We start from the raw sequence: 23,004 nt of genomic DNA on the forward strand, positions 1-23,004 counted from the left end.
AGTCCATCATAAGATCTAATTTTTATTGGGGCTCATTTGTGACCTTGCAGGGTTGAATAAATCTCCCAGTAGGGAGGGTTGCCAAGCCTCAGGGTCACATCATGAGCCTTTTGGAATGCAGCCCGAAAAAGGTGGAATCTTGGCTCAAGGTCCAGGGAAATATGACATCTACAATCTTCTTGGTTCCATTGGCTCACTTTCATCTCCACAAATTGATTGCCTGGGTCCTTCCAACTGGGATCCAAGTTCTTTGGATTTGGCAGGTTCTATTCCTCTCACCCAGCAGGTGAAAAATGGATCTGGCATGGTGATTAAACTCAGACAATCTACTGCCAGGGGTGGAACTAGATACTCCAGATCCAGTAACTCTCACCACAGACACCAGTTTGTCAGGCTGGGAAGCCTGGGAAGAAGTCTTGCAGGCATAGGAGTTTGCGACTTGCACCGAAGCAAGGAATTCCTCATATTGGAGAGAGCTCAAAGCATTGAAAAGGGCTCTTCTTGAATTGAGTTCACAGCTCGAAGGGACAGTGGTTCTAGTAGTAACGGACAATGTCACAGCCAAAGCTTATGTGGCAGACAGGGGGGACTCGACCCAAGAATCTGAGTAGGATTTCGTATTATATTTTCTGGCCTCATGATTCTCTTTATTCTCTTAGGGCAATTCACATTCAGGGTACTTCCAATGTGACAGCAGATATTCTCAGCAGAAAGATTCCTAGGCTTCTAGCAAATGGTCAACTTGTTGTTCCTATAAAAGGCACTGTGATTCTTTTTCTAAATGGTGTAGAACAAAGGGTCTTGATCCTACTTCTGTGAGTTAGCTCATTGTCATGGAGTTTTTACAAGATGAGTCTAAGTTGGGATTAACGGTGGGCATGATGTGAGTGCAGTTGGCGGGAATCAAGGCATTTCGGGTTCCCTGGTAGAATTTATTGGATGAGGAATGTTTGGTGTCACGTCTCTGGAAAGGTCTATCCAATTCCTGTCCAAGGTCAGTTAGATGTCTTCCTCCAAGGTATTTGAAGGTGGTTTTAAACATTGATGTCAGCTTCTTTTGAACCTCTAAAAGAAGTTGAGTTACAGTTGCTTACGCATAAGACAATCTTTTGGTTGGTAAGCATTGTCTTCTAAATTTTTTTTTTCAAATTTTACTTGACAGGTTGGTGTTGGTTACAGTTCCAGCTTACACTCCAAAAGTCAACTCCCTCTTTCACAAGCAGCATGAAGTGATTCAACCAGAAATGCTTCCCTCCCCCTTATTCAGAGGAGGAGAATAGGTTATGTTGCCTTGATGTGAGAAGGGTTCTTATTATCTACTTGCAGAGTGGGCAGCCTTTTCATAATGTAGAATTTTTGTTTGTGTCCTCCGGGCCAGCAAGCTTTAGAGAAAAACTGGCTACTGCCACTTTGAGCAGATGGATCAGCTCTTTGATTTCAAAGGCATATGAGGTTCAAGGTCATGTTCCCCCATTATCTGTTCAGGATAGGTCTACCCATAGTATGGCATCTACTGTGGTGAAGCTGTAAGTGGCTTCTATTGGTGAGATTTGCTGTGCAGCTACATCAGCTGATTCCCCAACTTCTGCTGCACACTATAAGCCTGCTGAAGGTCAATGTACTTCTGATGTTTTTGGTTACAAGGTCCTCTCTTCTATGAAGAAACAGAGGTGGTTATTATGCTATGTTTTGATAATAAATTTGTATGATTCAGCAGGCATTGCATGTTCCGGTTTTGTTGCTTGTTACTTCTCAAATGTATTGGCTGCAAGTGAGGGAAGGATGAGGAGGTAATTTCAGAATTACTTACTGGTAATTGCATTACTCTGTGTCCAATTCACTCCTTGCAGCCATAGTCCCTCCTGCCCTCCCTATATACAACTGACAGATGAGGCTGGTTGCAGCTTGTAGTAGTGGAATGACGGGATTTTATTTGAAAAGACTGCATGGGATATTTCTCTGGGGAGGCAGGAGGGCCTCAATTGTAAGAGCTGCAAGTGAGAGAAATGGTCTCAGATTAATGCAATTACTGGGAAGCAATATAGACATAGCTAATTGAAGAAGTTTTGGTAAACAATATTTAGGATACTACATTTATGCCACACAATATTTCAATATACAATATTCTGCACACAACCCCATGGCGTAGCCGTGCTCAGTATCTTCAGTCCATGTAGAATGTTTATTTCTTGTCATCTTTAGTGTGAAAGTTTCTTTCCTTTTTTCATTTTAAGTAAGAGGTTATTATTCCAGTCTTTTACTCTAATCCCATTTCCCATTGAGTTTGTGTTATATGTTCTACATTGCAACAGGGAACTTCATGTTTGTTTGTCATGGAGAGTGTCATTCAGGAAGCCTGATTCTCAATTAGCATGTTTTAAATCAGGAAGAAAGGGCGTGAAACCAGTAGTATAAGTCTTGAAGATTTGGCCCAGGTTTAAAATTTCCTCAGGATACGGTATGGCACAGACTGATCTTCCCTCACCAAGGAGTAGATGCTTTTGATAGACGACCAGAACCTGCCTTTCGTATACGGGTGGGCATACTTTTTGTAATTCCGTGTAGCAGAATCACATGGAATTACCTAAGAATTATGTGAGATTGCACTTAAATACAATAGTAATTTTGTGTTTAATGCTATTTCTTAGCACACAATTGCCCACTCATATCCACAATGGATGTGAAGATGAATTTTTCACCGAGAAACAGCACTAAATGCAGTAGAACAGAAATAGCGAGCAGCCTCTCTCCCTCGCTAAATTCGCTAGTAAGGTAGGATTTTTCCCAAATTTACTACCTGCTTATAGTGCTATTTTCTTAGCACAAAATTCACCCTTGCATTCTAAATGAATGAAGAATGCATTTTTGCGCTAAGAAATTGCACTAAATTCAGCAGAACATGAATAGTGAGTGTGAGCAACCACTCACACTTAATAAATGTGCTCTTGTGGTAGGATTTCCTCTATGCAAATTACTCTTAATTATGTTAGGAGGAGTAATCGAGTAATTATCAGTAATTCTGTATCTCAGAGTAACATGGAATTACCGAAATTTCTCTGGTTACTCCAGCATCACTGAAAGTCTACCCAGGCCTGCTGTGGTACAGATCTGTCGTGCTGCTGCAAAGGGGTTCCTGTCAACCTCTGTCTTACTCTTTTACTTAAGGATAATGTTTGGAGTTTTGTTTGGACTGTATTGTGTACTGAGGGGGTGTGCACCCTGAATATCGAAACCAGAAATTGATGGCATAAAATATTAAGGACAAAGCATCAAATCTGAAATATCAACAGGTAAGCATTTTCTATACATAAAGCCATATATGTGTACCTTGGCAATATATATCTTCAAGGTATATACTTTTCTATATGCACTTACCTTTTGATATTTTGTCCAACAAAATGCTGTCCACAATATTCATGTAGGTCAGTATTCTTGTGCGGGAGAGGTAAACATTCAGTAATACAACCTACTGAAATAGATGTGGCATGTTTCCCTTTGATTGGCTCTTTACACCGTACATATTACTTCCAGGTGTGTGCAGTGAATGTTGGGGCCTCATTTATATTCTCCAGTTAAAGGTGAAAGATTTGGACTGCTTTTTAGGTCTTCATTTAAAACAATGAAAGTAGCCTACTTATCTCCCACATTCCAAATTTGACTTTTCCATATCACAGCCCTTGAATCTCTCCCTCCTTTGAGATTTGACTCTAACCTGTTTCAGAGGTGTGCTTGGGGAGGTGTTATTTTTTATAGTGTGCATGATACATGAAACGGGGAAGGGGTCGTACTCCTGCAGGTTAGTAGCTTGCTCAGTTGTGTCTGAATGAATGTGCAGATGCATTTCTAAATTACTGCACTGAAAAAGATGCAGGATGAGAGTCATGGCAATTACCAGACAGTAACTACAGGGAGTGCAGAATTATTAGGCAAATGAGTATTTTGACCACATCATCCTCTTTATGCATGTTGTCTTACTCCAAGCTGTATAGGCTCGAAAGCCTACTACCAATTAAGCATATTAGGTGATGTGCATCTCTGTAATGAGAAGGGGTGTGGTCTAATGACATCAACACCCTATATCAGGTGTGCATAATTATTAGGCAACTTCCTTTCCTTTGGCAAAATGGGTCAAAAGAAGGACTTGACAGGCTCAGAAAAGTAAAAAATAGTGAGATATCTTGCAGAGGGATGCAGCACTCTTAAAATTGCAAAGCTTCTGAAGCGTGATCATCGAACAATCAAGCGTTTCATTCAAAATAGTCAACAGGGTCGCAAGAAGCGTGTGGAAAAACCAAGGCGCAAAATAACTGCCCATGAACTGAGAAAAGTCAAGCGTGCAGCTGCCACGATGCCACTTGCCACCAGTTTGGCCATATTTCAGAGCTGCAACATCACTGGAGTGCCCAAAAGCACAAGGTGTGCAATACTCAGAGACATGGCCAAGGTAAGAAAGGCTGAAAGACGACCACCACTGAACAAGACACACAAGCTGAAACGTCAAGACTGGGCCAAGAAATATCTCAAGTCTGATTTTTCTAAGGTTTTATGGACTGATGAAATGAGAGTGAGTCTTGATGGGCCAGATGGATGGGCCCGTGGCTGGATTGGTAAAGGGCAGAGAGCTCCAGTCCGACTCAGACGCCAGCAAGGTGGAGGTGGAGTACTGGTTTGGGCTGGTATCATCAAAGATGAGCTTGTGGGGCCTTTTCGGGTTGAGGATGGAGTCAAGCTCAACTCCCAGTCCTACTGCCAGTTCCTGGAAGACACCTTCTTCAAGCAGTGGTACAGGAAGAAGTCTGCATCCTTCAAGAAAAACATGATTTTCATGCAGGACAATGCTCCATCACACACGTCCAAGTACTCCACAGCGTGGCTGGCAAGAAAGGGTATAAAAGAAGGAAATATAATGACATGGCCTCCTTGTTCACCTGATCTGAACCCCATTGAGAACCTGTGGTCCATCATCAAATGTGAGATTTACAAGGAGGGAAAACAGTACACCTCTCTGAACAGTGTCTGGGAGGCTGTGGTTGCTGCTGCACGCAATGTTGATGGTGAACAGATCAAAACACTGACAGAATCCATGGATGGCAGGCTTTTGAGTGTCCTTGCAAAGAAAGGTGGCTATATTGGTCACTGATTTTTTTTTTTTTGTTTTTGAATGTCAGAAATGTATATTTGTGAATGTTGAGATGTTATATTGGTTTCACTGGTAATAATAAATAATTGAAATGGGTATATATTTTTTTTGTTGAGTTGCCTAATAATTATGCACAGTAATAGTCACCTGCACACACAGATATCCCCTGAACATAGCTAAAACTAAAAACAAACTAAAAACTACTTCCAAAAATATTCAGCTTTGATATTAATGAGTTTTTTGGGTTCATTGAGAACATGGTTGTTGTTCAAAAATAAAATTAATCCTCAAAAATACAACTTGCCTAATAATTCTGCACTCCCTGTATGACATTACAACTTGATAAAAATGCAAGACCATTCACACGCTAAATAGTAAACAAATAATACAGAAGCTCGTGGTCTCTTGATTGTGCTTAACATTGTACCTGAAAGAGAATATAACAACAGAGCTGAATGAGATGGGGTACACGTTTTTCTCAGATTTAGGCACAGCATGGCCTGTGACTTCAAAAGGAGTATGTGCATGATGTTATTGTGGTGGTGGTCTTCAAGATTGAGTTGTATTTTATCTGTTGCTTCGGACAGACCCTTTGCACTACATTTTGGTGAAGACTCATATATACTGAACATACCTGTCCGAAGTTCACAGCAGCATGCTGAGCGGAGGCATTGAAGATAATCAAGGTTGCATATTCGATTAACTTTTCACGAGTCTTGAGGCTTTCAGGAAACCCTGAGGAATAAGTATGGAATAAGTGAACGACTTAAACTTTTTTATTTTATTTGTAATTCAATTGGCTGAAAATTACAATTCCGGGCTACATTCATATATACGTATAAGAATTATATTTTTTAGAATTTAGAATGTTAACTACAGATTTACTAGAGACAAATTATAATTCTCACAATTTTAATGTATACCGTTATTTTGAAAATGGCATCCCATTGATATAATACATTTTTGTGGTGTTTGCTACCAACGTTTTGAGTCTATATAGTAGTGTAAGTACAATCTCAATAAAATGGTTGTCACTGGATGAAATGATTGTTGAAGCAGTGTTAGAGGACGGTTCTGACCATCAGGTCTGCCCTGATTTTTCGCTTTTTGGCCACCTGGTTTTTGACTTTTTACTGTGAGGAAGCCTCCTATGAGGGGACTCACACACAGTGAACACATGGTAAAATGGACTGCGCGTGTTTACCGCTGGTGCCGCCGTGCTAAGGAAAGGCTGCTGTGGCGCAGCAAGGGCAGGAGGCCCCGGGCAGGTTACATGTGATCATGTGTGCGCATGGATGTGCACCCATGTGAGGGCTATGGGAGGAGTATTCCTGGTGTGCGCAGCCCAAGAACTGCGCTTAGGTAATCCTGGTGCAGGAGGAACTATGCAGTGGGTGGTGACCTGGAGTAGGTCTCATGAGAGGGGTGTACACATGTGAGGGACAGTCAGTGTGCTTACTGTCTTTTCACTGTAGGGACACTCAGTTCAATGCCAATGTCAGTGTGCTTAAGGTATTTTCATTGTAGGGATACTCCATTAAATGTCAGTGGGAAAGGAGGGCCTAGGGTGCAACTCCAGTTCTCTGGGGTCCACCGAGACCAGAGTCACACCAAAGTACACTGTAACCTGTAAGAAAAGAAGGATGCAGTAGGTTACAAGAGCATAGCTGTACAACCTATGGGTCATCCATGGATGTCATCTTTCTCTGACTCAGCTCAGGATTAGGGCCAATTACTGCTCTGTCCAGTTGCTTGAGCAGGGCCTTGCATCAATCAGCCAGCTGTCATTCCGTACCAGGAGCAGGCTGGAGAGGCCCTGCGAGGAATGTCAGTGAGGAGGGGCTGAGACTTTCAGAGCACATGTGGCAACTAACTCCTGGAGGATGGCATTTTGAGCTATCCCAGAAGACTGTGCAAGAAGGAGGGGACGGGGCAAGGAAGTGATGTGGCACATCTGGATAGGCCAGAGGTGCAGACCTGTTGGACACTTCCACCCCCACTTAAAAGGTCCTGCACAGGGGAGAGCTCTCTCTCTTGGCTGTGCTTCACTGCTGGAAACTGGGACTGCAGACGGGCATCATGGATAACTGGAAGGAAGAACCTCATGACTGCCCTTGGGGCAGGGACTCTGCCCCTGAAGGATTCCAGGCCAGCGAGGTGAATGCCAGGGCCAGGCAAGGTGGCCCCCTTACACCCCCAGAGGACTAGTTGGGGGAAGGACTGGGCTAGTGCAAGGAGAGCACGCTGCCCAGAAGGAAAGGAGGGAACCCAGAGGAAAGGTTGGGGCAGGGAGTCAGTGGGACTGGCTCCCTATGATCTGGGACCCTTCGAGGCCAGGAGGCCTAAGGAGAGTGCTCCTGGTGGCAAGGGCTTGTCACCAGGAGCGAAACGACACAAGAATGCTGAAAATCGGCCCTTGGGGGCCCGAGATATCCCAGGAAAAAGGATGCCGACCATTGACCTTTGAAAAAGCAGCTATGAAGCACGTGGGGCTCCGCAGCTGCTCGAGACTGTGCCCCCGGGGATGGTCCAGGGCCTGGAAGCTGTCCCAGGAGGAAGAGGAGCAAGGGGAGTGCCGTCGCACTCCTCCTCTGGATGAGGAAGGGGCCCCAGACCCCATCTCGGGCCCCGTGAAGCCTACCCCATAGTGAGATGATGGGGGGGCGCCGTCGCGCACCCCCGCTGCAGTGGGTAGGGACCCTGGACCCCATCTCGGGGCCCCCTGCGGCGAAGCAAAGCCAGGGACCACCGTCGCGCTCCCCGTGAAGATGTGAGGATGCCCCGTGAAGACCAAGGAGTGGGGGGCGCCGTTGCGCACCCCTGCCAGAGGGCCGCCAGCTGCGACGGAGCCGGCGGCGAAGCAGAACCTGGGGATCGCCGTCACACTCCCCGTGAAGGTGGGTCTGGGGGGCCCCCAGCAGAAGTCAAGTCGGGGGCGCCATCGCGCCCCCGTGAAGAATCCCAGGAGGGGCCCCGGACCCCATCCTGGGGACCCCAGAAGATGCTGACCTCGGGGAGCGCTGTCACGTTCCCCGTAGAGACGAGGAGGGGCCCCGGACCCCATCCTGGGGCCCGAAGCTGCCAGGGGGAAGTGCCGTTGCACTCCCCCAAGTGGCCCGTCCAGCCGCCAGCCTGCACATGTCTGCCCGCTGGAGCGGGCAGACAACACAGAGAAGGCCGGCTCCCGCGGCAGCACACGGAGGTGCTGGCTGTGTGGGGAGCCGGCGGGGGCGGCCAGGGGTGGGCTCCCTGGGCCGCCCTCCAATGAGGGAGCACTTGCCTTGTGTGGGGGTGTCCGGGTGGGACCGGGCACCCCCCTGGAAAAGTCTCCGCTCTGCCTGCACAGTGGCTCTCCCCAGCGCAGCGGGAGAGCCGCTCCTCTCTTATGCAGCTACCCCAGATGCTTTGCTGGGCAGGAGCCGCGGTTTGGTCCCCTAAACCAGCGTGTGGTGGTCCTAGGGAGATGGGGCCACCACCAAATACATGCCCATGGACAGGGGGAGCTGCAGGAGCAGCGCAGCCTTCCGCCACGCAGTTGGTGTCCCCCACCCTAGGTAGGGTGGAACAAATGAATGATAATCCCCAATGGCTCTACATGTTGTTAGAGCCCAAGCTTATGTGAACTTTTGTTCCAGTTTGTGGGACTGTGTCTACCAGAGGGGTAGGCTAATATTATTCAATGTATTGGACTGTTATTCAATGGTCAATTAGGAGTAATCCAAAAGTAATCCTAATGGTTAAATTGCTTGAATATGGTTCTATATGTTCCCAGATTATGTTAATTTGAATAATGACACGGACAGCCACCTTTTGGCAAGTTAGAGGTATTTAATTGCAAATGTAAGTGTGTTCATGTCACCTTACTGTCCAATGGCAAATTTTCAAATGTCGCAGGGCTGTTTTGCCATGTGGGTTGTTGGATTATATTCTCCCTTGAGGAGACATGAGAGATTACACAATGTTTTCCCAGAGTGGTTCCATCACTTTGTGTATATTTGTAGATTGTTGCATAGTATTGAGTAGTATGTGTGAGTAATAAATGTACTTTTACTTTATCAAAAGAAAAAGCACAGATTGGACAATCATTTATTGAGAGTCATGCTTGTGTGCTTGTGAATGGGGATTACTAGCCCACACCACCTCCCTTGAGTAAGCCCTGGACTGCTCTGGACCGCTACCCTATGAGAGTCAAGCGCTACAATGGAGTGTTTGGTTCCCAGTGGTGGTCGTGTGCGGACTCGTTACTTGTGCAGGCCACACAACTAATGACCCACCTTCCAACAAGCAGTCTATAAAGTACTGGTACAATATGATTAAAGCATTCTTAGTAGTGTAGTCTGTGTGTCACAAACAAAAAGGGTAAAGCCTAATAAGCCTAAGAACAAGGTTAGTTACACTGTGTCAACAAAATTGGTTCATTCGTTTTTAATTATATGTATATTCACAAAAAAAGTTAAAGATGAGTTATAATTAGGAAAAACTTCTTTCTGCTACAATACAAACCCAACTTAAAGAGCACAAACATCAGAAAGTCTATAGTTACAGTTATATCTTTATCATTTAAGCACAACTTTCAAAGTAACAAAAATCACGTACCACCCACATTTATACTTACACCCCACCTTAAAATTCAGATAACTGGCACACCTCCGTACACAGTCATATCACCTTACTCGCCACACAACATTACCTATTAATCACCACTGTAACGGAAGGGGCTGAAACGAAAACAGGGGTGGCACAAAACATGCTTAAATCAAATACTTTTGATATATAGAGTTTTAAAATTTGTGTTGCACGAAAAGCGGGAGCTGTATTTTGTTTACATTTGGTAGGACTACATATTATGGTGTGCACATGTTTATTTTGTGTAGTGCAGATACGTTATGTAATTATTTTATAAGTTTTAATGTATTGAAAATTAGTAATATTTATTATCACAGTATTTTTGTAAAATGTGGGAGTATTTCGAGGTAGTCCCCCGGTACATAGTTATGACAAGTCACTAGCTGATTAGGTGCTCATTGGGTATACAAAAGTTAAAGGCAGACAGGTTTTTAGGTACACTTTCCCCATGTTGTGAATGTAACCTTGTGATGTAGGTAAACATTACAGCCCTGATTTAAGAGGGCCTAGCGCCATTGTAGCACTGCATTAGCATCAATTTGTTGATGCTAGGGTGGTCTTTTCCTGCACTATATTTACCAAGTGGTGCAATACATGCATTGCGCCACTTTGTAACCCTATGCCTTACATTATGCCTGCGCCTGGCATAATGTATGGAAAGGGGGCGTTCCCCTGTTAGGGGGGGGGCAAACTTTTTTTGGCACTTTTGACGCCTGCTCAGCAGAGCAGGCGTTAAAAGGGGGCTTCCATTGCTTACAATGGGTCATTCAGGATTAGTGCCAAAGGTTTGGCTCTAAGCCTGAACAGTACATCAATAGCGTCATAAATTTTGACACTATTCCCCCCTACCCTGCACCATGGTGCGCCGTATCTTAGATACGGTGCACACATGGTGGCTGTAGGGGGTGCTAAAGGGCGCAAGGAAAGTGGCGCCCCACTTGGTGCAGCACCACTTTCCTTAAATCTGCCACTAGGTTTGGTATTTTCGTCTTAACTATTACCACTTTAGTAAAGTGGTAATAGGTAGAGCAGAATAGTTATAACGTTCTATATTTTTCTTTCAAAAACTATGGATTAGCTGCGAAAAAAGTTTTCCAAGTTTAACATTTTTTTTTTACATGTGTATATCACTGTATGGTTGAGTCAGTTTTTTTTAAAGTAGCACAGTAATTTTAAATAATTACCAAGCTACACCATAAACTTTTATGTGCATATTTAAAAAAAAAAAATCTTAAAAAATTGAAAATACACTTTAGCACACTGTATTAATAAAACATAATGGCCCTCATTACGACCCTGGCGGTGAGTGATAAAGTGGCGGTACAACCACCAACAGGCTGGTGGTAAGCACTGCCAAATTATGACCATGGTGGTGATAACTCCCATAGACAGCCAATGTACCACACCAACCGACAGGGCGGAATCAACACTCACCTTGGCGGTAGCAACAACAGCCAGGCGGAAGACAAAGTACCGACCACCATATTAAGACACTGCAAACCTCCATCTTTTCCGGGGCGGTACCAACGCCAACAAAAGCCTGGCAGGAACAGAGCTGAGAAGTGAAAGGACTCACCATTGGAGACACAGGGAAGAACTACGCCGCCATGGAACCAGAAATGCAAGCCTTCCTGATGATCTTCTGAGTAATGCTCCACCTGGAACACCAACGCCGATGAAGAGTACAGCCACCTAGCACACAAGGGAGGGAGGGAGGAATACAACAGTGACACACACACGCATGACACACACCCCACACACACACACACCATACACACAACCAGCTGCACACGTAAACCAATGGCACAGGACACACAGCATAATAAAACACAGACCAGATTGTTGAAGTACTGACAATGTATTAGCATCGAAAAACCCACCACACAAACCAAATATATTTACAGATGTTCATAAAGTGCCAATGCCCAGTCCAAAGTCATAAGGGCACACAAGCCACAGGGCAAAGTCCAAGGCCCAACCTGTATCTTGACACATCCGGAGAGAACGCTGCAGGGGCATAATTTTGCAAGTGGGAAGGCACCTCAGGGGGATGGGGTTGGGGAGGCACCTCAGCCGAATACGGGAACTTCCCCACTGGTTCTGGAGAGGGCTCCATGCCCATTGCTCCGTCCTGGGAAGTGCAAGGCCACAGTCTCTCAGGTGGGTGACTTCCCTACTGGTTCTGGAGGGGGCTCCATGCCCATTGCTCTATCCTGGGGAGTGCAAGGCCACAGTCTCTCAGGTGGGTGACTTCCCCACTGGTTCTGGAGGGGGCAACATGCCCATTGCTCTGTCCTGGGGAGTGCAAGGCCACAGTCTCTCTGGTGGGTGACTTCCCCACTGGTTCTAAATGGGGCAACATGCCCATTGCTCTGTCCTGGGGAGTGCAAGGCCACAGTCTCTCAGGTGGAGGACTTCCCTACTGGTCCTGGAGGGGGCAACATTCCCATTGCTCTGTCCTGGGCAGTGCAAGGCCACAGTCTATCAAGTGGGTGACTTTCCAACTGGTTCTGGAGGGGGCACTTGCACATCAGCCCCTGGAGTGTGGCCCACATGGCGCCTGCTGGCGGTGACACCTGCAGTGTGGTGGTGGATGGAGGAGCCTCCTGGGCAGTCTCTGTACTCCCTGATGGCTGCACTGTGGTGGTGGGTGGAGGAACCTCCTGAGCAGCCTCTGCACTGTCTGATGGCTGCACTGTGGTGGTGGATGGAGGAGCCTATTGGGCAGCCTCTGCACTGTCTGTTGGCTGCAGTGTGGTGGTGGATGGAGGAACCTCCTTGGCAGCCTCTGCACTTTCTGATGGCTGCACTTCCTCAGCTGACGATGGGGGCCCCCTGACAGCTGGTGGTGGTGGAGGTGTCAGCTTGACAGCCTCCGCTGGTGTAGAGTGCTTCGTCTCCTCCAGTACATGGGGCGCGGATCCCTTACCCTTCCTGGCAGGGGTGGATGGGCTCTTCTCCTCTCTGCCTGGAGGTGCAGTCTCCTTCTCCTTCTTTCCTGATAGTGCTGGCTCCTTCCCCTTATTTCCAGGTGGTTCGGGCCCCTTCCCCTTCTTTCCTGGTGGTGCTGGCTCCTTCCCCTTCTTCGATGGAGGTGTGGTATCCTTACCACCACGAGTAGGTGGTGCTACCACTGTGCCCGTGGAATGTTTGGCTGAGGTGCTGGGCTGTGTCCTTGGTACCCTGCCCATATGGGCAGGACGGGGGGAGGGGTAGGGAAGAGGTCAGATTGGGAAAGGAAAAGCTTTTTAGGGACGGTTGGGTGGGAGGAGTAATGGGAGTGGAGGTTGAGGGAGTGGTTGTTGGAGGTGTATGCCTGCTGGACTTTGGTGCAGGTGCATGGGCAGTATGCTGATGTGAGGTGGATGGCTGTTGGGTGTGTGAGTTCTTGCATTTGTGTCCTTTAGGAGGAGGGACAGACAGGGTGGGAGAGGACAGAGGGGACGCGTGCATGGCTGTTTTGGAGGTGTCTGCCAGTGAGGTGTGTGTTCTGCTTGGTGTGGTGATGCTAGTAGTGGATGTTGATTTAGTGCATGCAGGTGTGAGTGTCGACGTTACTGGGAGGGAGGTGGTGGAGGAGGAGGAGGAGGGGAGACAGTGGAGGCAGTGGATGTAGTAGTGTCTGTAACTCTGTGGTGTTTGCGTGAGTGCTTGTGGGATGAAGTGTGGTGCTTGTGTTTGCCTATTCCACCCTTGGGTGTTGTCTTGTGTGTATGCTCATCTGTATGTGTGCCTGGGATGGGTTAGGGTTGAGGAGACTAGGAAGTGGTAGTTGGAGGGGGGGCAGTAGAAACAGGGACAATGGCTGCCATCAGAGAGGATGCCAGAGCCTGAAATGATCTATGTTGGGCCACTAATCCACCATGAATGCCCTCCAGGAATACATTGATTGCTTCATCTGGGATGCCATTCACAATGGTTGACTGCCCAACAGAGATGGATCTCAGGAGGTCAATAACCTCCTCACTCACAGCAGGGCTCACTGGGGCAGGGCCTCTAGGTGCCTGGGGCGAAGGTGATGCCCACCCTTCCGGGTGAGTGGGCATGGGCAACTCGCTGAGGGGCTACTGGGAGGGCTGTGCTGGTACGGGGTGGCATCTGTACCTGCAGCTGGGGAGGTCAAAGAGGTGTCCGCCACCACCAGGGAGCTCCCATCGGAAGAGGTATCAGAATCTGTATTGTCTTCTCCAGTCGCTGCCATGATGCTCCCCTCGCCCTCCGTCCCACTGGTTCCCTCGGCGTCTGTGGACTCTGCCTCCAGGGTCCTGTGGGATGCATCTCCCTTTGTCACCGGTGCCCCTGCTCCTACGCCAGATGATGCTAATGGACACAAGGACAGGATGATAAAACAATAAAGGGGGGAGACGAAGGATACACTTGGTCAATCACTGCACCAACACAACCATTGGCATGCACATCACCGTCACACACAGGGAGCAGGTTTAAGCATTATGCATTGCACTACCAGTGAATGGCTAGTCACTAAGGCAAGATGAGGACCACACACCGCCAACTGCAGCCCACCTGAGACCCACGATGCCCTGCCTGAAATGGACTACTAACAAGCTAGGTTACCTGTATTTGCCATGCAAACATTACCCTTCAGTTGACCAATGCTGCAATGTCTGGCCTGACCTTAGGGGCCCCCACTAACACACATCCACCACCCGGATACCAACCCACCAGACAAAATATGTAATAAAACCCACTGTACTCACCCCCTTGTGGCTGCTGTGGTTCCCTCAAGCACCCATCCAGCCCAGGATCGGCCACGCCAGTATGTGGGCCATCGGTCCAACAGGCACCCCTTCCTCGTTGGGAGGCCATCCCCAGCTGGGCCTCCACGGTCTTCGGTGCCCAGCGTCTCAGGTCCTCCCACTGTTTCCGGCAGTGGGTGCTCCGTCTGCCATAGACTCCCAGGGTCTGCATGTCCTAGGCGATGGCACGCCATAATCCATTCTTTTGATGGTGTAGGAAGGTAGCCTCTGTCTAGCCTTGTTACCCCCACTTTTGGCCTGTTTGTGAGTATATGTCAGGGTGTTTTTACTGTCTCACTGGGATCCTGCTAGCCAGAGCCCAGTGCTCATAGTGAAAACCCTATGTTGTCAGTATGTTTGATATGTGTCACTGGGATCCTGCTAGCCAGGACCCCAGTGCTCATACGTTTGTGGCCTATATGTGTTCCCTGTGTGGTGCCTAACTGTATCACTATAACCAGAACCTCAGTGTTTATGCTCTCTCTTTGCTTTAAAATTCTCACTGCAGGCTAGTGACTAATTTTACCAATTCTCATTGGCACACTGGAACACCCTTATAATTCCCTTGTATATGGTACCTAGGTACCCAGGGTATTGGGGTTCCAGGAGATCCCTATGGGCTGCAGCATTTCTTTTGCCACCCATAGGGAGCTCAGACAATTCTTACACAGGACTGCTACTGCAGCCTGAGTGAAATAACGTCCACGTTATTTCACAGCCATTTTCACTGCACATAAGTAACATATAAGTCACCTATATGTCTAACCCTCACTTGGTGAAGGTTAGGTGCCAAGTTACTTAGTGTGTGGGCACCCTGGCACTAGCCAAGGTGCCACCCACATTGTTCAGGGCAAAATCCCCGGACTTTGTGAGTGCGGGGACACCATTACACGCGTGCACTACATATTGGTCACTACCTATATGTAGCGTAACAATGGTAACTCTGCCCATGGCCATGTAACATGTCTAGGATCATGGAATTGTCACCCCAATACCATTCTGGTATTGGGGTGACAATTTCATACCTCCCGGATCTCTAGCACAGAACCCGGGTACTGCCAAACTGCCTTTCTGGGGTCTCCACTGCAGCTGCTGCCAACTCCTCAGACAGGATTCTTCCCCAGTGAGGCCTGGGCAGCCTGGTCCCAGGAAGGCAGAACAAAGGATTTCCTCTGAGAGAGGGTGGTACACCCTCCCCCTTTGGAAATAGGTGTGAAGGGCTGGGGAGGAGTAGCCTCCCCCAGCCTCTGGAAATGCTTTGATGGGCACAGATGGTTCCCATCTCTGCATAAGCCAGTCTACAACGGTTCAGGGATCCCCCAGCCCTGCTCTGGTGTGAAACTGGACAAGGGAAAGGGGAGTGACCACTCCCCTGACCAGCACCTCCCAGGGGAGGTGCCCAGAGCTCCTCCAGTGTGTCCCAGACCTCTGCCATCTTGGATTAAGAGGTGTTGGGGCACAATGAACAGCTCTGAGTGGCCAGAGCCAGGAGGTGACGTCAGAGACCCCTCCTGATAGGTGCGTACCTCTTTCAGTAGCCAAGCCTCCTTTCTCAGTAGCCAAACCTCCTTTTTTGGCTATTTAGGGTCTCTCCTCTGGGCTATTCCTCAGATAACAAATGCAAGAGCTCACCAGAGTTCTTCTGCACATCCCTGTTCGACTTCTGCCAAGGATTGACCGCTGACTACTCCAGGACGCCATCAAAACCGCAACAAAGTAGCAAGATGACTACTAGCAACATTGTAGCACCTCATCCTACCGGCTTTCTCGACTGTTTCCTGGTTGTGCATGCTCTGAGGACTGTCTGCCTTAACCCTGCACTGGAAGCCAAGAAGAAATCTCCTGTGGGTCGACTGAATCTTCTCCCTGCCAGTGCAGGCACCAAACTTCTGCATCACCTGTCCTCTGGGTACCCTTTCATCCTGCTGAGCGTGGTCCCTGGAACACAGGAGCTGGGTCCAAGTGTCTCTCACAGTCCAGTGGCCCTTCAGTCCAAATTTGGTGGAGGTAACTCCTTGCCTCCCCACGCCAGACAGCAAACCTGTGTACTGCATGATTTGCAGCTGCTCCAGCTTCTGTGCACTTTTCCAGGACTTCCTTTGTGCACAGCCTAGCCTGGGACCCAAGCACTCTGTCCTGCATTCGTGAACTTACTGAGTTGAAATCCGACGTCGTTGGACCCTCCTTTGTGAATCTGAGTTGAATGCTGTCCTCAGATCTTCTAAGTGCCTGTTCTGGTACTTCTGCGGGTGCTGCCTGCTTCTGCAGGGGCTCTCTGAGTTGCTGAGCGCCCCCTCTGTCTCCTCTTCCAAGTTGCAACATCCTGGCCCTTCCTGGTCCTCAGCAGCACCCAAAAATCCTCAACTGCGACTCTTGCAGCTAGCAAGGCTTGTTTGCCTATTTCTGCCTGGAAATACTTCTGCAACCTCCAGCACGCCGTGGGACATCTTCTGTCCAAAGGAAAAGTTCCTAGCCCTTTTCGTTGTTGCAGAATCCTCAGCTTCTTCCACCCAGAGGCAGCCCTTTTGGACCTTCATCCAGGGTTTAGTGGGCTCCTGCCCCCCTTGGACACTTTCGTGACTCTTGGACTTGGTCCCCTTCCTTTACAGGTCCTCAGGTCCAGGAATCCATCTTCAGTGTTTTGCTGGTGCTTATGGTTCTTACAGAATCCCCTATCATGACTATTCTATCTTTCTGGGGTAGTAGGGTAATTTTACTCCTACCTTTCAGGGTTTTGGGGTGGGGTATCTTGGACACCCTTACTGTTTTCTTACTGCCCCAGCGACCTTCTACAACCTCCCATAGGTCTGGGGTCCATTCGTGATTTGCATTCCACTTTTGGAGTATATGGTTTGTGTTGCCCCTAAACCTATGTCTACCTATTGCATCCTATTGTGATTCTACATTGTTTGCACTACTTTTCTTACTGTTACTTACCTGTTTTAGGTTTGTGTACATATTATGTGTGTATATTACTTACCTCCTAAGTGAGGGTATCCTCTGAGATACTTCTGGCATATTGTCACTAAAGTAAAGTACCTTTATTTTTAGTAACTCTGAGTATTGTGTTTTTTTATGATATTGTGCTATATGATATAAGGGGTATAGTAGGAGCTTTGCATGTCTCCTAGTTCAGCCTAAGCTGCTTTGCCATAGCTTCCTCTATCAGCCAAAGCTGCTAGAAACACCTCTATTCTACTAATAAGGGATAACTGGACCTGGCACAAGGTGTAAGTACCACAAGGTACCCACTATAAGCCAGGCCAGCCTCCTACAGATGGCCGCTGACCTGCAGAGATAATACAGACACAAGAACTCCATTAAACAAGCAGTCCAGCCTGTCACACACATGGCCCATCATACCCGATTGCATCACCATTGGCACACACATAGGCCAGCTCACAACATGTACACCACCAACAGACAATACACCCACCCCCACCCACCCTTACACGATGCCTTCATACACATATCCATGAATCCATGCCACATGCATTGTGGCCAAAGTGTACTCACCTGTTAGTCCGGAGGCCCATACAGCTGTCTGTACTGGGGTAGAACCCCATCCACCAGTCGTTCCAACTCATCTGAAGTGAAGGCTGGGGCCTTTCCCCAGTCATACGGGCCATGGTAGATCCCAGACACAGGTCACAGCAGCATACGCAGTGTAGGTCTTCTCCTGTTGATGGTCAGAAAACAAGTGAGGAATCAGATATAAAATGGCGGTCACATCCGTGGCGGTGTACACCATCACCGCAGGTGTACATCCCCATTGGCCACTGTACTCTGTAGGGCCCAATATTATCCAATGAGGAATTGCACGGCGGTGCAAGACCGCCCACCGCCACGACACCCAATGTCGGCGGAACTACCTCACTTCCACCTGTCCCTCCATACAGGACAGGCGGTGGCGATTTCTGGGGGGGGGGGGGGGGGGGGACAGGCCTATGGACAATTACTGCATCACAGGTTAAATAGGCAGATATTTTGACATTCACACTATACCAAAACATAAGTGCACCATGTGGACTGATGTTGTGGTTTAGTTGTTCAAATTGTGACAGCCTACTCACTCTTGTGTCCCTTAGATACCTACCGCTGCTGATGAACAGGAGGTGGAGACATACCCCTGTGTACAGACCCCTGGTGGACTTAGGTACACTGGAGGATAGGCACATTATACTCACCTATAGACTGGACAGGGCCACAATCACAGAGCTGTGTGCCCAGTTGGAGTCTGACCTGATCTCATCTATCCATCATCCGCACTGAGATCCCCCCTCGTGTGCAAGTGCTATCAGTGTTCCATTTCCTGGCGACAGGTTCCTTCCAAGTGACAGTGGGCTTGGCAGCAGGAATGTCACAGCCAATGTTCTCAATCGTGCTGGCATGAGTGTTGTCTGCTCTGGTAAAACACATGCGCAGCTACATAGCTTTCCCCCAGGTGGAAGATTTGGCCACTGTGAAGTCCGGATTCTATGCAACGGGACATATCCCCAATATTATTGGGGTGACTGACGGAACACATATTGCAATTGTCCCCCCCCCGCCTGAATGAACATGTTTAAAGGAAACAAGAGTTTCCACTCCATGAATGTGCAGATGGTGTGCCTGGCGGACTAGTACATCTCCCATGTCAAGTATCCTGGGTCGGTGCATGATGCCTTTGTCCTGAGGAAATGCGGCATCCCAAATATGATGTCCCAACCACAGAGGCACAGGGTGTGGCTAATAGGTGAGCCTTGGTCCCCACCCAGTGTATGTTAGTATATGCCTCTGGTGTTAATCTCATAGGATAGTGTGTGGCTAAATGTTGACTCTCAGTAGCTGCAGGTGACTCTGGCTACCCAAACCTATTGTGGCTCCTGACCCCTGTGAGGAATGCCAGGACAAGGGCTGAAGAACGCTATAATAAGGCACATGGGTGAACCAGAAGGATCATCGAGAGAACCTTCTGGCTCCTGAAGGCCAGGTTCAGGTGCCTCCATCTTACAGGTGGATCCTTGTGCTACTCACCCGAGAAGGTCTGCCAGATAGTAGTGGCATGCTGCATGTTGCACAACCTGGCCCTCAGACGCCATGTACCTTTTCTGCAGGAAGAGGAGACTGGAGATAACCCGGTGGCTGCAGTAGACCCTGATAACAGTAATGATAAAGAGGCTAAAGATGAGGATGAGGACAACAGAACCACAGTTATCCGTCAGTACTTCCAATGACACACAGGTGAGTCAGTGCAACTTCACATTTCTATGACTATTGGTGTATTCTGTGTGGCTGTGGCATGATGGCAATACCCACTTTTTACCTCTACTTACTGTCACCTATGGATTATCATTTTACAGATGTTGTTGCAATTACAGCTGTGTACTGATGTGCTGACTACAGCCTGCTACAGGTCATTATTTCTATGTTCTCACACGGTACAGTTCATTTGCAACGGATGTAACTGTTTCCATTAATACACTGTTTAAAAACATGACACACAAGTATTTGAGTTGTGTTCAAGGGTGTTTATTGTACTGCCAATAAATTGAGAGGAAAGTGCAATGGAATGGGGTGATGATGGAGGAAAGTCCAGGGTATTGTTCCAGTCTGTTTGCAGCACAGGTGCAGTGTCCAAGTGACCATAGGAAGGGGAGCAAAGGCAGTTCAAGGTGGACAGTGTCCCTGTTAGCCTGTGCCTCTGTCCCCTGAACAGTGTGCCCACTGCCACTGACCCCAGATCTCTGATTGTCTTGGGTATGAGGTGTGGTCTGGGGTTTCTGTACAGGTGGGCACACTGCTGATTGGTGTGTCCTGGGGACAGAGGTGTGGGTACGCTGGGTTGGTGCTGTGGTGTTGGATCCTGATGGGGAAGGTTCTGTGATGGTCTTTGAGTGGGCTTGGGTAACCAGCTGTCCAGTGGTCTCTGATGGGCCAGGTAGGTCATCCAGATCCTGAAGTCCATAGTTACTGTCATCACTGGGGGCATCTTCTGTTGGAGGACTGGATAGTTGTGGCACCTCCTCTCCACTGACATTGGCTGGGGCATGGAGGATGTAAATGGTGGATTATGCTTCATGTGTGAGACATATTGTACATCCCTGGCTTCACCTCTATCGTTGGTGTTGCCCTGCCACCTTTTGCTTGTGTATGGTGATGTATTGTGAGAATGATAGTTTCCCTGTGCTGTGCATGCTTTAGTGATGGGTGTCCATGAAGGGCTGGGAGGGGTGGTAATACATTTGTATAGCATGCAGGGACTGGCATTGTGGTTAGTCAAATATGTAGGTGCAGTGTGTGGGATGGAGTGGTGTGATGGGAATGAGGTTGAGGGGGTGTGATGGCAAGCAGGTATGGGGGGTGATTAGTGTTAAATGTTGACTTACCGGTGTCCAGTCCTCCGGCAACTCCAGTGAGTCCCTCAGGATGCAGTACTACCAGTACCTGCTCCTCCCATGCTGTGAGCTGTGAGGGAGGAGGTGGGGGTCCACCACCAGTCCTCTGTATGGCGAGCTGGTGCCTTGCTGCTGTGGAACGTTCCTTCCCCTGTAGGTCGTTCCACCTCTTCCTGATGTCGTCCCTTGTTCTTGGGTGTTTCCCACAGCGTTGACCCTGTCCACGATTATCCGCCATAGCTCCATCTTCCTTGCAATGGATATCTGCTGTACCTGTGCTCCAAATAGCTGTGGCTCTACCCTGACAATTTCCTCCACCATGACCCTTAACTGCTCTTTGTTGAAACAGGGATGCCTTTGTGGTATCATGGGTGTTGTGTGATGTGTGTTGGTGAGAGTGTGTTGAGTAATGTGGTGGGGTGTATGATGTGGAGTGCGTGAGAGATGTATGGGTGTGAGTGGTCTGTGTGTCTAGTTGTCTCTGTGCTGCTCGTGCCAATCTCCTGGCAGTAATTGTTGTTGGTAAAGGGTTGTGGGTAATGTGGAGGGGTGCTTTATAGTGGTGTGGGTGTGGTGTGTGTATGAGGGTAAAGTGTGTGTTTTTCGTATTGGCCAGTGTAGTATTGTTTTGTATATGAGTGTCCATTCTGAGCGCAGCAGAATGTACCGCCAATAGTTTACAGCTGTTGAATGTCCCCCATGGTTATTTGTGGGTCATAATGTGATGGTTGTTGTTTTGTTGGTGTAATGGTATGGGTTTTGGGACTGCCAGTTTAGCACTGACCTTTGGCCTGGCGGATTTGTGTATGTGGCTGTATTCTGTCGGATTGGTGTGTGTGTGTGTTATAATATGGTGAATGGATATCCGCCACCGTGGCGGTATGTTGGCATCCGTCAGCGTGGCGGTAGGCAGCATTTACCTCCAATGTTATGATGAGGGCCAATGTCTTACAGTGTATTTCCAGTTTTTAAAAATATTTTTCAAGATTCACAGTACTTCTTTACTCTTGAGATACTCCTGATTTTTTTAAATATATATAAAATTATAAATATTTTTCCCATACCTATTACCATTTTACTAAAGTGGTAATAGGTATGGGAAAAATACCAAACCTAATCCTTACCTACATTGAATGGCGTAAGGCAAAACAAAGGGGAAAGTCGAGCTTAAAACAAGATGGCTGCCTTTCACTTTTTTAATGGCAGTCATTAGCCATTCAGCTAATAACTTGTCATCGGTATATACCTCGGGAGTACCACAGTACGACTGCAGGCACAGATATAGCTAAATAAAAAAACACTTAAAACTTATGACATACTAACCCTACATACATGCACTAACCTAAGAATCATCGGCGCACCATAATGCTTAATCTTCCAAAGTTTTTCAAAAGCTGACTGACGGTTTGTGCAATATGCAAAATACAAAAGTCTATGTAAAATGATTTGGATTTTATGCCCGTTTTGGAACTCCCATTAATTTATTTGTTTGCACCACCCTTGATGAAATGCTGCAAAAAATGTCAGGACTCCATGAATGAAACAGGGGCAGCAGGTCAGCACAGTTTCATGGGCATTTGTCCAAAGTTTTTAAGGGACAGAAATAAAAAAAATCCTATCTCTGGTGACCATAACTACAGAGTGTCTACTGCTTACTCTGTAATAAAGTATACAGTGTTAAAAACATAGCGCCTCATTTACCACCCTCATGGCGCAGGCCACTGCAGCAAGTGTCTTGCTGCACCGCCATGCACCAAAAGGAAAAGGAAGAAATGCTCTGTATCTACACAGTACTCGCATTTCTGTCCTTTCCTTCTGTGCTGGTGCACAAATTGCTACCTAGAGCCAACACAGGCACCCTGACACCATGGCACAAGGATGCCTGCGTTGTGAGAAAGATTGTTTTTGTGGAGGAAGGCAGAATGCAGCACACATAGAAAAAGGAAGAAAAGGGGAGAAATAAAGATATTTCTCCCTATGGCATCACTTCTATGCCTGGGAAATCTGGAAATCCGTCAGATTCCTTAGCATTCCATAGGTGTTGAGTGGGAACACCCTCAGCAGCACCCACAGAATGCCCCTTTAACGCAGTGTTATGCATGAA

The 23,004-nt window shown here is 47.7% G+C and overlaps 1 protein-coding gene across 3 annotated transcripts in view; it reads right to left on the minus strand.

Annotated features, from left to right (window-relative positions):
- The window catches only part of LOC138300727 (polyunsaturated fatty acid 5-lipoxygenase-like), a 1,327,404-nt gene that overhangs the window by 339,683 nt on the left and 964,717 nt on the right, over positions 1-23,004 (minus strand). For all 3 annotated transcript variants that reach the window (XM_069240434.1, XM_069240433.1, XM_069240436.1), the window contains exon 12: positions 5,775-5,875. In XM_069240434.1, coding sequence (XP_069096535.1) covers positions 5,775-5,875 — 101 coding nt within the window. The remainder of the gene's footprint in view (positions 1-5,774; positions 5,876-23,004) is intronic.

Source organism: Pleurodeles waltl, chromosome 6 (genome assembly GCF_031143425.1).
Source record: "Pleurodeles waltl isolate 20211129_DDA chromosome 6, aPleWal1.hap1.20221129, whole genome shotgun sequence".
Lineage (NCBI taxonomy): Eukaryota > Metazoa > Chordata > Amphibia > Caudata > Salamandridae > Pleurodeles > Pleurodeles waltl.